Below are 15,113 nucleotides of genomic sequence, written 5' to 3'. Positions count from 1 at the left end.
GCATCCTACCTAAAATTGATGTGTTATTTACAGAACTTAATGTGTTTGACGTGCTGGCATTCACTGAAACCTGGCTAAACCCTATGAACGAGTCGTTGAACGACCTAATTAATGACGATTTTTATCCTCCTTTTTGTCATAGCAGGCAAGATAGAATTGGCGGCGGCGTTGCGGTATACGTTCGGAAAAAAATAATTGTTAAACGGCGTACAGATCTCGAGGTAAGGAACATCGAAAGTGTTTGGCTAGAATTAAAGCTAGGATCACAGAAACTTTTACTCGGTACTTTTTATCGCCCACCAAACGCTACCGACCAATATTGGGATATGATCCACTATTCTCTAGAATTAGCATTTAATATCGGCATAACTAACATTATCATTACTGGAGATTTGAATGACAATATACTATCAACGAGCAATAGTGCCCTTAAAAACATTATGCACCAATTCGACGTAAAGCAGTTAATTACTGAGCCAACACATTTTACCGAAACTTCAAGTTCCTTACTTGACGTGTTCCTCGTCAACAATTGTGATATTGTTGAACATTCGTATGTAGGTGATCCATTTCTAAATTGCAACCTGAGATATCACTGTCCCATATATGCCTATTTGAAATTTAAACGACCACCAAATAATAAATGTATTGAACGTCGTATATGGCTATATAAAGATTGCGATTTTTCCAATTATCGTGATAAATTGAGTAATGTCAACTGGAACGAAACAGAGGCATTATCAGTTGATAACACTGCAGATTGTCTTTCTATGACGATATCAAGAGTTGCCTTAGATACTATACCAAATAAAGTGATAATACTACGAAAACATGATCCTCCCTGGATACATAATAATATACGTAAATTAATCAGAGCTAGAAAAAGAATCCATGCTAAAGCTAAACATACACAAAATCCTCTACACTGGGAAAAATTCAGGAAAGTAAGAAATGCCTGTGTCGATGCTATCCGCAATGCAAAAAATAATTACTATAATAGAATATCCTCCCAGTTACAATCTACATCTAGTTCGTCCAGAAAATGGTGGAAAACCCTGAACTCCCTAACAAAGTTCTCATGCAAAACAACTGACATACCAACTTTGAATTACAATAATATCGAATACACCACTGACAAAGAAAAGGCCAATATACTTAATGACTATTTCGTCCAACAAACTGAACTTGACGATTCACATCAAACTCTACCGAATATTAATGATAATCATACCTTTAAACTTGATGAAATCAATATCACACCCCAAGACGTGTCTGACGCCATTGATATGATAGATGCTTCTAAAGCAACCGGACCCGATATGATTAGTGGCAAATTATTAAAAGAAGGCAAACGACAATTAATAGGACCTCTTTGTAATCTTTTTAATAAATCATTAAGTAATCAATGTTATCCCGATGTATGGAAAAGGGCAAACGTAATCCCCATATTTAAAAAGGACGACCCAAGTACTGTCTCCAATTATCGTCCAATCTCACTAATAAGTATAATAGGTAAAGTAATGGAAAGGTGCATTTTTAAACATGTTCATAACTTTCTGCGTGATTCTTCCTTTTTCACTGAGCACCAATCAGGATTTAGAAGTGGTGATTCTGCTGTAAATCAACTGTTAAATATCACTAACGACATTGGTAGAGCATTAGATCACGGAAAGGAAGTACAAATTATTTTTCTAGATATAAGTAAAGCGTTTGATCGCGTTTGGCACAAGGGATTACTATATAAACTAAACAATGCAGGCATTACGGGAAACATTCTGGGGTGGTTTAAAAGTTATCTCTCTAGTAGAAAACAACGAGTTGTAATTAATGGAGAATTTTCAGATTATAGCACTATTAAATCTGGCGTTCCTCAAGGCTCCATATTAGGACCTTTACTGTTTTTAATATTTATTAATGATATAGTATCGGATATAAGCAGTATCATCAAACTATTCGCCGATGACACTACTCTTTATCTAGTGATAGATAATGCAATTAATGCAGCTAATGTTATAAATAACGATCTCTACAAAATTCAATCATGGGCCACTCAGTGGTTAGTCACTTTTAATGCAAATAAAACAGAATCGTTATTAGTCAGTAAAAAAGTTACAAAAAGTAATCTCCCGCAAATAAGTATGAACAATACTAACGTAAACCCAGTTATATCTCATAAGCATTTAGGTCTATATTTTAACACTGAATTGAGTTGGACTAATCATGTCGACAGTATTATTTCAAAAGCATCCAAAAGACTTGCAGTATTACGAAAACTTAAATTTTGTCTTGACCGAAACACTTTAGAACGTATATATTTCTCATATATTATGCCTATACTTGAGTATGCTGACGTCGTATGGGACTCTCTTCCAACTTTTTTGAACAATAAATTAGAATCAATACACAAGGAATCAGCAAGAATAGTTACTGGGGCAACAAAATTAGTTAGTATTGACCTTTTATATAAAGATACAGGTTGGGATACACTAGCAGAACGTAGGAAAAAACACAAAATAATAAAGCTTCATAACATAATTCATCATCATACTCCTCCTTCTCTTTCAAATTTACAACCTAGAAGAAATTCTGAAGTAAATGTACATAGCCTAAGAACTAGGCAATCAAACCTTTTATACACTATTAAGACTAACACTAGTTCTTATCAAAATTCTTTCCTTCCTACCACTATTCACCTGTGGAACGAACTTCCAACTTCCATTAGAGATAACCCCTCCGTAATTGCCTTAAAAACATATCTTGATAGAAATAGAAGTAAACCGCCTAGTTATCGATTCTGCGGGAACCGTAAATCCCAAATATATCTTACCAGACTTCGATTACAATGTAGTAGCTTAAAAGCACATCTCTTTGATAAAAATCTTAACGATGATCCTTTTTGTACATGTGGATATATTGAGGACAACTTTCATTTTTTGTTTGCTTGTGAAAAATATATAAATTTAAGAGAACGATATATTTGGACGCTGAATTATGACTTAAATACCACTTGTTTACTATGGGGAAGTCCAAACCTTACTGTACAACAAAATGAAGAGATTATCTTGGCTGTTCAACAATTTATTATAAAGAGTGAGCGTTTTGGCTAATCATGTAATTACTCTAATTATTTTATGATGTAACTAAGTAAACTATGCCAAGCATATACCTTGTCAATATCCGTATTCATTAAGTCCTACATGTCATAATTATATTTTATTTATATACATATGTGATTGCAACTAGTTGTAACCTGTTTTACTATAAAGTAAATGCATGAATCTATGACTCATATAAATATATGTATAGATTAATCTACCTTGGTCAATACTTGTGCTCTATTAAGGTCTTACATGCAATATTTATATTTCATGTTTGCATACGAATGATTACAATGCTCTGTATTTACTGTACATAAACTAAATGTAGTTTGTTTACTATAAAGATAATTTACACGAGTGAACTGTACTCTATAAAGGTCCTAAGCTTAAAGTTTACAGTTTATTTCTTTATTGTATAAGTGTAATTGTAATGATTATAATTACATAAACATGTTGTAATTTGTGTATTATAAAGTCAAATACAATATTAATATTGTTCCTTTACTAGGTTTACCCCCCTTTTACATATGCATACGTACGCGTACGTACAGATGGTTTCGAGATACAATGTATATATTCTCTGTCTATAACCATACCATTTACATGACATAGGATATGCTATTTCTGTATACAATTGTAAATAATTATGGAAATCTGGATCAGTACCCGGATAGTAACACTGTTGTTTATCCATAGCTTTTTTTTTTTTACTACTCTACTTTATAAGATATACGCCTACCACAAATAAGGAGATGGTTTTACATAAGCTTAAAGCTTGTTACCAAATCCTAATGTACATCATTGAATTGTATTCTACATGTATTGTCTTATCTTTGAATAAAATATTGTTTAAACTAAAGAAATTCGGCTCGGATGTGACGTTTCCGTCTACTGAGACAATCATATGACGTAATATATACATGTAGATTATGACGTCAAAACTACCGGTTACGTCATAATAGTATTATTACGATTAACGTATTTATGGCATGGCCGTATTACATATAAATTCGGCTAGAATGTGATGTTTCCGTCTACTGAGACAATCATATGACGTCATATATACATGTAGATTATGACGTCAAAACTACCAGTTAAGTCATACTAGTATTATTACAATTAACGTATTTATGGCATGGCCGTATTACATGGCTGGACACCTAGTTATGTAATAAAATTAAATTAAACACTAGATAATAATGAATTAATGCCTATCATGTCGGTATATAGGCCATTTTTGTATCAGTACCCTAACACGGGCTTTCTGGCGGCGCCAAACTTCATGGACTTTCTGAAAAAACAGAATTTTTAATTATTTGGAAACACAAATTACGCTAAATATGTACATAATTTGTGAACCTAAAATCTTACTGATATATAGTTTATATGTATTGCATGATTGTCCTTTGTAAAACATAAACACTCCAAAATGTAATTTTCATGCACCGCCAATAGTACTTAGCTTGTGCTCACCAGTCGATCATATAAATGACCTTTAACCCTTGGGCAATCTGCCAATGAGCTCCAGAGTACTGCTTTCGCGGATTACATACTGGGCGGGAAATTCGCAGAAAGGTACGGTAGAGAAAGCAGACAGCGAAAACGTTAGGCTTGGTCCAATTATACAGATATACCTGTGTCATGATCAACTTTGAATTATTTATATTTTAATGTAATTAATCTTTCAAACAAATTATATATCTTTCTCTTTTCGTTCGATACTCATTTTCAACTATTGATACACAGTTATTATTACCAATTATCCTTTCAGTAATTTCAATTATTTCCTCATGAATCAAACCTTGCGCTGAATATATGTAATTAATCATAATGCTATAACAGTTCTTAATGGCCTCCACAACAATGTTTTTTTCTAAAAAAAAAGAATGACATCGTCAATTGTTACAGTTTATCTAAACAGAAACAGGTGCGAAGCAAACGATTCGATGAATATAGCAAAACCCTGACTGATTTATCATCTTTAGAATAACCTCTTTTCTGATAGGTCCATAGATTGTCACTCATTCATTTAAAAATCATATTTGGTTTGGGCTTAGTTCGTCAATCTGGGATCGCATATCTACGTGTTACAGTGAAGTTGTTTCCACTAGTATATAATTCTAATAGATCTCTTCACCATGTATGTCCATGTCGTGGTGGCTTTTTTGTTAAGTATATATCAAGTGAACTGCACAATGTTTAATGTTAAGAAACATGACAATTTCACTTTGTCGCCGTCTCAGATCCCAACTGAAAGGATGTCGTGTGCTTTGAGATGTCACCAGGCTAGCTGTGCAGCATTTGCCGTAGAGGGTGACAATCGTATGTGTAACTTCATGCAGACAAACAGCTATCCGTCCGGTAACTTGTATGTCAATGTTATCAAGATGTGTCATTTCCTACCGGCTGGGTCTCCTTCGGGTGTCTACACTATAACACCCAGTGACCTGGTCACTACTGAGGTGTTCTGTGACATGGATACTTTGGGCCGCGGATGGACGGTCATTCAACATAGATTTGACGGGAGCCAGGACTTCTATCAAATGTGGAAGGATTACAAACGAGGATTCGGCTCTCCCTATGGGGAATACTGGATCGGAAATGAGAATCTGTACTTGCTGACGTCCTCGGATTCATATGAACTTCGCATCGAGATGGGGGATATTTCAGGTATATCCAAGTATGCCTCTTATTCGACTTTCTCTGTCGCTTCTGAAATTGAAAACTATAAACTGACAGTGTCTGGATTTACAGGAGATGTACGTTGCGATGCATTGCAAGTGCATAACTTGGACCAATTCAGCACCGCTGATAAAGATAATGACGTCACAGTTGCTAACTGTGCGGCGGATTTAAATGGAGGATGGTGGTATAACAATTGTGTCGTGGTCAATCTCAATGGACGATACGATCCAACAGCAATTGATGACCCAACGGCTATGTGTTGGTTTGATTTCAAATCCTCAAAATACAATGCATTGAACTACTCCAAAATGATGATTCGTTCAGTTTAATTTCTTCTAGTATGCCTTGTTTTCGGCTTTTTCTGTTGCTAAATGAGAGTGAAAATTAGAGTTTAACAGTAGCAGGATATATAGATTCAATACCGTTTATATTTCATCATCTCTGTGCATAACTTAATTCTTTCAGTCCTGCTGATAACGACCACAGGACGGGTCATTGTGTTACGTCTGACAATAGTGAGTGGTGGTCCGATGACTTATAGTGTTGAAACATCGTGTCTTTTTCATCGTATCTGTCGTGCACGTGTATATCTTTACAAAACCTAAATAAAAATTAACATAATTTGTTGATCATTGTAGTTGCTTGAATCATAGTGTTTCACCTATACAGTTTAGTTAATTCATCAATGTTGGTTTTTTTCTGATAGGCAGTTCGACCACATATGATTACAGATACATGACTCCGACGGCTTTAAGGCTGACATGGTCACCGTCTTTCAGCTTTCCCTATAAACATGACAACCATGCAAGAAGGGCGTTAGAATTGTACCTGCTGCCCTTATTACATGATCGTAAAAGCTTTCAGTCGAGTGTTTAATCACTGTATACCTTGCCACTGGGCGGAAACCTTAAAGCGATAGTTGCAACTCACATACATGTTGTGAGAGTATTCTATTGATTTTTGTCTGTTTAACATAGGTAGGTTTAGTATGTTTAAAAGACAAACTATCCTAAGTGAAAACATTGTATCGGGTACTTGATAGCATGCTTCAAAATGAAATTATATATATCAATGTACCGGGTGTATATGATACACATGTCAAGTTCAATATATTACATCAACAATGTTGTGCCGGATAAGATTTATTGATTTTTTGTCTGCTTAAATCAGGTTGGTTAAGTATATTTAAAAGACAAACTATCCTTAGCGAAAATATTATATCGGGTACTTGATATTATGCTTAAAAATAAAATTATAAAATATCAATATACAGTGCGTATTTGATACACATGTCAAGTTTAATATATTACAATAACAGTAATATCAATTGACCTGTTGATATTTTCAGATTCTCTAAATGTTGATATTAAAAAAAACAATATAAATATACTTTCGTAGTGTATCGATACGAGCGGTAAAGGTAATAAATGTAACAAACATGTAAGTTAGAATGCTTGTCGGAAGGTTTGGTCGAGTCTTGTCTCTTTTTCGAAAACAGCTTTTGGTGGCTGCGGTGGGATCACGACACTCTACTGCTATAATATGTCCATTGGTAACAAGGACCGATCGTAACTCGATGGTTTATCCCCGCGTATTCCGGCTTTATCCAGCTTTTTTGAATCATGCCATGTCCTTCAGTGATCCTTTAACCAAATAAACCAAAGCAAACTAAATATATATTTTATAATTGTTATGAAACTTCACTGTTTCATTTCCGTTACATCGTGGTCAGGAGACGAGGAACATTAATACACATTTAAAATCTTTCAATGTTCGAGTACATAATATATGCTATTTCATCTGTTTGCGGTCCGCCGAGTCGGAGAATGCATACAAACAGAAGGAATATACAAAGCTGAATAGTCTCCTAAGGCAATTAGCACTTTAACGCTTAAGCACAAGTGTCAATAATGAGACTGGTATTTTTTTGAATATACATATTTACATTATTTGTGTAATCGATAAGCTTCTTTTGTTGTGGACTGAATGGGCCTGACATGATGTATATATACAAACCGGACCTGGTGTAGTTAGGAATATCCGTGGGGAATTTAAAGTAATGTCTTTTCCCCGTATAACCTTCATTGGGACATTGTGGGTATTTAATTGTGTGTTGATGTCGGGTATATATCTACCCCTGTAGACTAGCTACCTGTACACGCTAATTATTTCACTTATTCGGGACCATGCCACCGACACGACAGCAGCGCTATACATGCCAGATATCGATAGGAAGTACTCGAAAATCTCGAGGAAAGAAAAGTCCCGACCCGGCTCCGGATGGTGTTCAGGACTCGGAATGGCGACCGATAAAAGGAGAAACATACAGATTAACAGAGGACGGAGAAATACGTCTTCAGACTGAACCGCCAGAAAACAACAACAGTCTAAATCAGAACCAAATCAAAGGAGGCTCGTCAGATCTTCGAGATAACAACGAAAATATTTCGACATCAGTGGATACTGAACAGGGACAGTTACTTAGAAGTGGAAGTGCAGAGGACAGACAGACAGGTTTGATATTGTCCAACTGGAGAAATCGGATCATCCTGAACTTAGAAATTCAGAAGGGGATATCATACGCGAATGTTACAAACGACGGGAGAATTATCTTGTCAAGTAGGTGAAACTCAAAAATTACGGAATCTGTGAATTCAGAGCCCGAAGAGTTAAATGTGGATTACTTCGGATGGTGTGGCGGCGGCGATGGACAGATAAAATCCTGAAAGTGTTGCAACAGAAACCTATCTCTGTCAGTTCAAAAACTGGGACAGGTTAAAAGACAATGTGCTCCGACAGGTTAATTAACAGTTTTTTAGAACAAATGTTGGACACACGTAATATTCCTCAAATAGGTTACAGGATATTTTACGCCCAAAAAACAATTAATCGCGTTTTGTGTTTCTTTCTGATCACCACAGAGCCGGAGCCGTTTCACCAAGAAGAGGGTCACCTAAAGGTTATATTAGCTAGCACAGACGAACACGCGCGGATACATTTGTCCTCAAATATGCTCAAGGAGAAGGATCATTGTTTTGCAAACAATTACTGCCGGTTCTGCAGATCCTGGGGGGCAGTTTTAGTTGAAGTGGGCTGTTTCAAGGCGGTTATATGTTTATCATGCCAATATGATTGTGACAGACGACACGCATAAATATTCCCTCCAAAATTGTACATGGAGAAAAGTTCATTTAGAGATGTGAGAGAGTTCATGCAAATTCTGCCGGTCCTGTTAAAACCCGGCCAGTTTCATGGAGATACGGCCCCCCGATGGAACAGACGATGGACAAATATACCCACCAACAGTACAAGGAGTTCATGCAAATTGTTATCGGTCCTCCTGAACCGGGGCAAGTGTTCATGTGCCAGATACGCCCGATGGAACAAACGATGGACAATAATATACACGCAAACAGTGCAAGGAGTTAATGCAAATTGTATCGGTCCTGAACCGGGGCAGTTTCATGGGAGATACGCCCGATGGGACGAACGATGGACAAAATATACCCTAAAACAGTACAAGGAGTTAATGCTAATTGTATCGGTCCTGAACCGGGGCAGTTCATGGAGATACGGGGCCGATGGGACGAACGATGGACAAAAATATACCCTCAAACAGTACAAGGAGTTCATGCAAAATTCAGTTGAACCGTGAACATTTAAAAGGTGTAAATTACAAATGACACAAACGGCAGACGAACTGGTCCTACACAAATATACTGACAATCCAAATTTTGTTTCGTCGAACCTGAACATTTACAAGGAGACGTATGCAATTCAGCAGCTGGAGCAGACGACGGAAAGGAAGCGTTTATTAAAAGCACAAGGCGACAGCGTGCACAAAACCGTTCAGGCGGGTCGGAGGCCAGGGGGACAATACCACTCCTGATGAGCTCAAAAAAACGGAAGCCAGCACGACGACAAACACAAGCATTTGAAAACATTACAGGGGAGGGGGTGGAAATATTTTCCAAATCCAGTGCTTGTCTTTGTCCTAAACTTCGACACAATTCTTATTTAGATTTCTTCATACAAAGCTGATATTTTACATCTAGGACAGTTGACTGTACATCAATTCCGGGATGCTGTTGTCAAACTTGGCTTCACTGGAATTCCTTTCCAGAGATTGTTGCGGTGAGTTTGAAATTGTACTCAAGTGTATAAAAGATGTTTCCTGGTGGAGTAGAGTAGGGAGTAGTGAGTGAGTAGTAGTACTCAAGTACTAGTGTTTAAAGATGTTATGCACAAAGTGTATCGGGTTATATTGGTATTAAAATAGTCTGGGTTAATCGGGGGGGTTTTATTTATTATATATTTTTTATTAATAAAGATAAATTTATGTTTTTTTTTTCGGGTTAATTTTATTTTTTAAGGTTATGGTGGGGTGGGTTAAGGTTATATAATATAATTAAAAGATTTTTTTTTTTTTTTTTTTTTTATTATAAGATCATATATAAAAGTAATCTTTTAATACAAGGTGCGTTATATTACATGTAGCGTGTCTGTTATATTCGTATAATAATAAAAATTTAGGCCTTCCGCGATTGTTTTGAGGCGAAACCGTCCGCGCGGCACGATTGTTTTTATTTATATTTTTTAAATTATTTTTTTTTTGATCTTGTCTGCATGATGAAATAATAAATGTCGAATTAAAATATTGCGATCGAATTATTAAACGAACTTGATTGCCAGAAAAAAAAAAAAAAAAAAAAAAAAAGAAAAAAAAAATAAAAAAAAAAAAGAAAAAAAAAAAAAAAAAAAAAAAAAAAAAAAAAAAAAAAAAAAAAAAAAAAAAAAAAAAGAAGATGAAAAAAAAAATAAAAAGAAAGAAAAAAAAAAATAGAAAAAAAAAAAACCCAATTAATTAAATTTAATTGCTCATACAAGATATCCATTTTATACATGTACATTTTTTGTTTAGAAATAATTAAAACATGCACCAGTATCTAGCTATATATAGATATTATATATATATACAACGCCACACACCAACGCTTATTTGGATATTTAACTTCATATAAGTTATTTAAGGAATAGTTAATTCGGGAGCAAGCTTGCGCCGGACTTTAGAAACGGGGCCGTTTTTTTTTTTTAATGTTTTTTTTTTTTTAAAAATCTGCATATCGACAAATATTTTTTTTTAAATGTTTATATTATTTTGTGGTTTTAATTTCGATACATATTATGCGGGATGATTTGATAACACCAACGGATTGATAACACCAAAATGATTTAAATATACAGTTTCTGATTATCGAAAGTTAGATGTTTGTAACGGATATTTTAAGTTTTTTTAATAAAGTTTTTTATTTGCTATACCACAAATGTAGTTTGAAAATCGCGGTTTATGTTTAATAACAGTCAAAGTAATTTATGTATGTTCATTCGTTGTGTGGTTTGTATATGTGCATTGAACTGTCCCGAACTTCTCGCCTTGACTTTTCCTATTCTTGTCGCGGACCGTCAAATATCCAGTAAAGGTAACTCTTTGATTAACAATCTGTCATTTCCTTCCGTAGGTAGAAAGATAGATTTTTAAATATTTATACGATTTATAACAGAGCTCAAGACCTAATTTCGCTCCCCCCCTCTACCTGTGACAGGTTAAATTATATCGTCCCTGAACATTGCCGAGACACAAACATTTCTAAACAAAACACCATCCGTTAAACGTTTATGTGTTGTATTCTCCGATCAGAGAGGCGCCCACCACCAATACCAAGTCACCACCAACCACAATTCAATTCCAACCAACCACCAACACAATTATTATTGGAAGAAATAATAGAATTTTTTTAATTTTTAACTTTTTAAATGGAAATACAAAAAAACGTGGACAATTTCTTAGAGGACTTGGGCCCACCATAAGCTGTTTTGTACCAGATTAACTTAATATATGTAGTTTATACTCTGGCATTTAAATATAAACTACCCTTTCTTAGCTTGGTAATGTACACGTGTGGCAAAAATGTTAATAGATAGTCCTTCCTTGTTCAGGGGCGGTTGGCTTTGGGCGGGGGGCTTTCATGTCGCGGCCAGCCTCAAACACTCTCAGCATATAGATTTATGATATCTGCATACCCAGCACGTTTCTACCACTTGAACCAAAACGTATTCCTAAGTGTATACAATATACAATATATTACAGTACAACACTGAACAAAAAAGAAATAGCATTGGTTGTGATCAAATATCAAGGCTGTGGCTCTGCTGTTGAGGTTCATGAGATGATGTTAGTATATCGTCTCGAATATAATAAATAATGACCGACGGGCGTAGCCAGAAGATTATTATTTTTACGTTCTACAAGGATGATGATATAAACACCATGTCAAAAATTGTGATGTATATTAATTATAAGAAGAAGGTTTGGTCGAAGAACCGGCACCCTGAAGAATGCCATTGTCAGGTGTTTATGCAATGAAGTTCGCAAAGGTGGAAACACCGGTTTTTTCAATATGCTATATATTGCACATCGTGTGGCCATGTATTAGCCATATAAAGATAGTGGGAAATAAGAGCACATCTAAAGTTGACAAATATAAAGACTATATTTTAGCGATTTATAGTAAAAGTGTTTCATTTGGGTCTGAAGTACGCAAAAGTACAACAAGCTTATCCATCCAAAACAAGTGTCAACGTACACAATATTGTTCTGTTACATGTACATGAACATTGGCCTTCAAAACTGCAAAATTCGGTCCTAAAAATAATATCCACTGTATAAACGTTATGAATGAGGAGGCTAAGGCTATTTAGATACTCTTCTTCATTTTACCAGAACAAAGTGAGACATAGTTGTCTAGATTTTGATGAATAATGAAAGGTTTTATGTTTCTTTTCAGGAGATGTTTGCCGATCTCAATCCCCAATGATGACCTAATTGTCACACTGGACGCTTTTATGACCGAGATGTGTAAATCTGACAGTCGGACGTGGACGTAAGTTCTTATCAATTTTTTTTAATTTATCGATTCTTATTATCCAGGGGTTACGATCACTTACGAAATATTTTGTTCGTTTATTTTTCACAGCCTATCGACTGCTTGAAGTGGATGATAATATCAAAATTAGTGTTTTTTTTTTCCAATTTTTGTTGGAATTTTATTGATAATGCAAAAAAAAAAAAAAAAAAAAAAAAAAAAAAAAAATGTGATTGCAATATATATTAGGCGCATTGTTAATGATTTCCAGTGTGCTTTATGTGATGTCAAAATGATCACGCCCATGTTTTTACAAGATTTACAAGAATGATATAAATGGTAATCATTCGTGTTTCAGAGAACAAGGACCGAGAGGAACTCTTCCACTTCATGGACCAGAACGACGGCGACGGTCTAATCACAGAAACAGACATCATGACGTCACTAGAGCAACAGGGCAAGGTCAAAATGGACGACGAAATACGTCCACATGATCATCATCAAATATGATTTCGACCACGAACGGTGCGCTTTCACAACTTCAGGGTACTTCCAGAGTAGGTTACGTCACGCGACGACGGCTAGCGGTATATTACAGTACAGTCTGTTTATCTTCAGACCAGATTTAAACTACTGCTAAAACAGTACAACAACGAAATTCTTCTACATTGAACAATTGTTTTTGTTACATTAGAACTATTTTTATAAATAAAAATAATATTCAATTTTGCGTGTGCTGTTAACAAGCATTTTCGATGGCTTAAAAATTTACTTTATCAGCATATTAAGGGGGAAATGGCGTCGCCGTTTGTAACGTCGCATTCATGATTGGCTGATATATAAGAACGGCGTATAATGATTTTCATAGAAAAAGGAGTCTCCTAAAGTTAATTCGGAATTTAAGAATAGATTATCTTAATTTGGAATTTTTTTTTATGTTATGGAGATACTATATCACACAAAAAATATGAGTGTATTCACACCCATCATACACTCAGAAACTTTTGCGTTATAGATCTATCGTTGTATCTCCATAACATAAAAATTAATTGCTCAAGTTACAATACAAATTACTCAGCGGACTATTAACCAACCGTTTGAAAAAAATAAAATTATGCTTCACATTGGTAATCGACTTTTCTCTATCAGCGTCTATCTCCACTTTGTTTGAAAATTCGCAAAGGACTGACGGAATGTTATGCTTGTCACTTGAGGAAACTCTTACAATTATGTGACGCCGTAAATTCACTGGTGGTTATATATGCTAATAATGGTATACTCAGGAGTACATGGAGCCAGTTTTGACTTTCAATGCATTTATTTCTAAATGGCATCCTCGATATTCCAGAGGTTAGTATCAATGTCGTATAATAAATCCACCCTTGTAATGTGATTTGCAAATCTTGTGGCTCCTGACGACGAAAACAGAGATATACGTACATTAGAAAATCGAAACAACGGTACATTATATGGCTACAGTTTTGCTATGACATAGCCCAGGGATGGATATAACGACATTGATAATAACTGGTCCCCCTTGCACTCTACAGGAGCACTTTAGAGCTCCAATTCGTTTAGAAACAATAAGAAAATACTTATACTGTCTATAGAGAAGTAGTATACGCAAACACATAATGTGGTTCGCAGTACGTGGTTCCTGCATACATGATTAAGGGGGCCGCGGTAGCCGAGTGGTTAAGATGTCATTGATTTCTACCATGACTTTGGATACCACAAGTATTACCACAAGCCATCCACCTGTGGGTCGCAATTAAAATCCCACGTGGGACAGTTACCAGGTACTGAGGGTGGTCGGTGTTTTTTCTTCGGGTTCTCCGGCTTTCCTCCACCAACAAACCTGACATGTCCTTAAATGACCCTGGCTGTTAATAGGACAAATCATCTTCAAACCGAATTGACTGGTCCGGCGGAAAATACATGTTCACGAATCACATTTGCTTTGTGTAGCTCGCACAACAAAACATATAACAGTAACACAAGCATTATACCATACCTACTGCGGCATACAGTTAACGTCAAAATAAATCCATACCTACTGCGGCATACAGTTAACGTCAAAATAAATCCATACCTACTGCGGCATACAGTTAACGTCAAAATAAATCCATACCTACTGCGGCATACACTTAACGTCAAAATAAATCCATACCTACTGCGGCATACAGTTAACGTCAAAATAAATCCATACCTACTGCGGCATACAGTTAACGTCAAAATAAATCCATACCTACTGCGGCATACACTTAACGTCAAAATAAATCCATACCTACTGCGGCATACAGTTAACGTCAAAATAAATCCATACCTACTGCGGCATACAGTTAACGTCAAAATAAATCCATACCTACTGCGGCATACAGTTAACGTCAAAATAAATAAAGTGAAT

General features: G+C 35.6%; 1 protein-coding gene across 1 annotated transcript; it reads left to right on the top strand.

Moving 5' to 3' along the window:
• Positions 1–5,196: 5,196 nt before the first annotated feature.
• LOC138313757 (ficolin-1-like) lies at positions 5,197–6,112 on the top strand. Its single transcript, XM_069254062.1, has one exon. It carries the CDS (start codon positions 5,237–5,239, stop codon positions 6,110–6,112), a length of 876 nt encoding a protein of 291 aa, XP_069110163.1. The 5' UTR covers positions 5,197–5,236.
• Positions 6,113–15,113: the final 9,001 nt, after the last annotated feature.

The sequence above is a fragment of the Argopecten irradians genome, unplaced genomic scaffold (genome assembly GCF_041381155.1).
Source record: "Argopecten irradians isolate NY unplaced genomic scaffold, Ai_NY scaffold_0893, whole genome shotgun sequence".
Taxonomy (NCBI): Eukaryota; Metazoa; Mollusca; class Bivalvia; order Pectinida; family Pectinidae; genus Argopecten; species Argopecten irradians.
Note: the sequence above shows the minus strand (reverse complement) of the source record. Positions and strands in the feature narration are given on the sequence as shown.

Coding starts and splice junctions, on each gene's coding strand:
- LOC138313757 (XM_069254062.1), top strand. CDS start 5,237: ATGTATGTCCATGTCGTGGTGGCTTTTTTGTTAAGTATATATCAAGTG.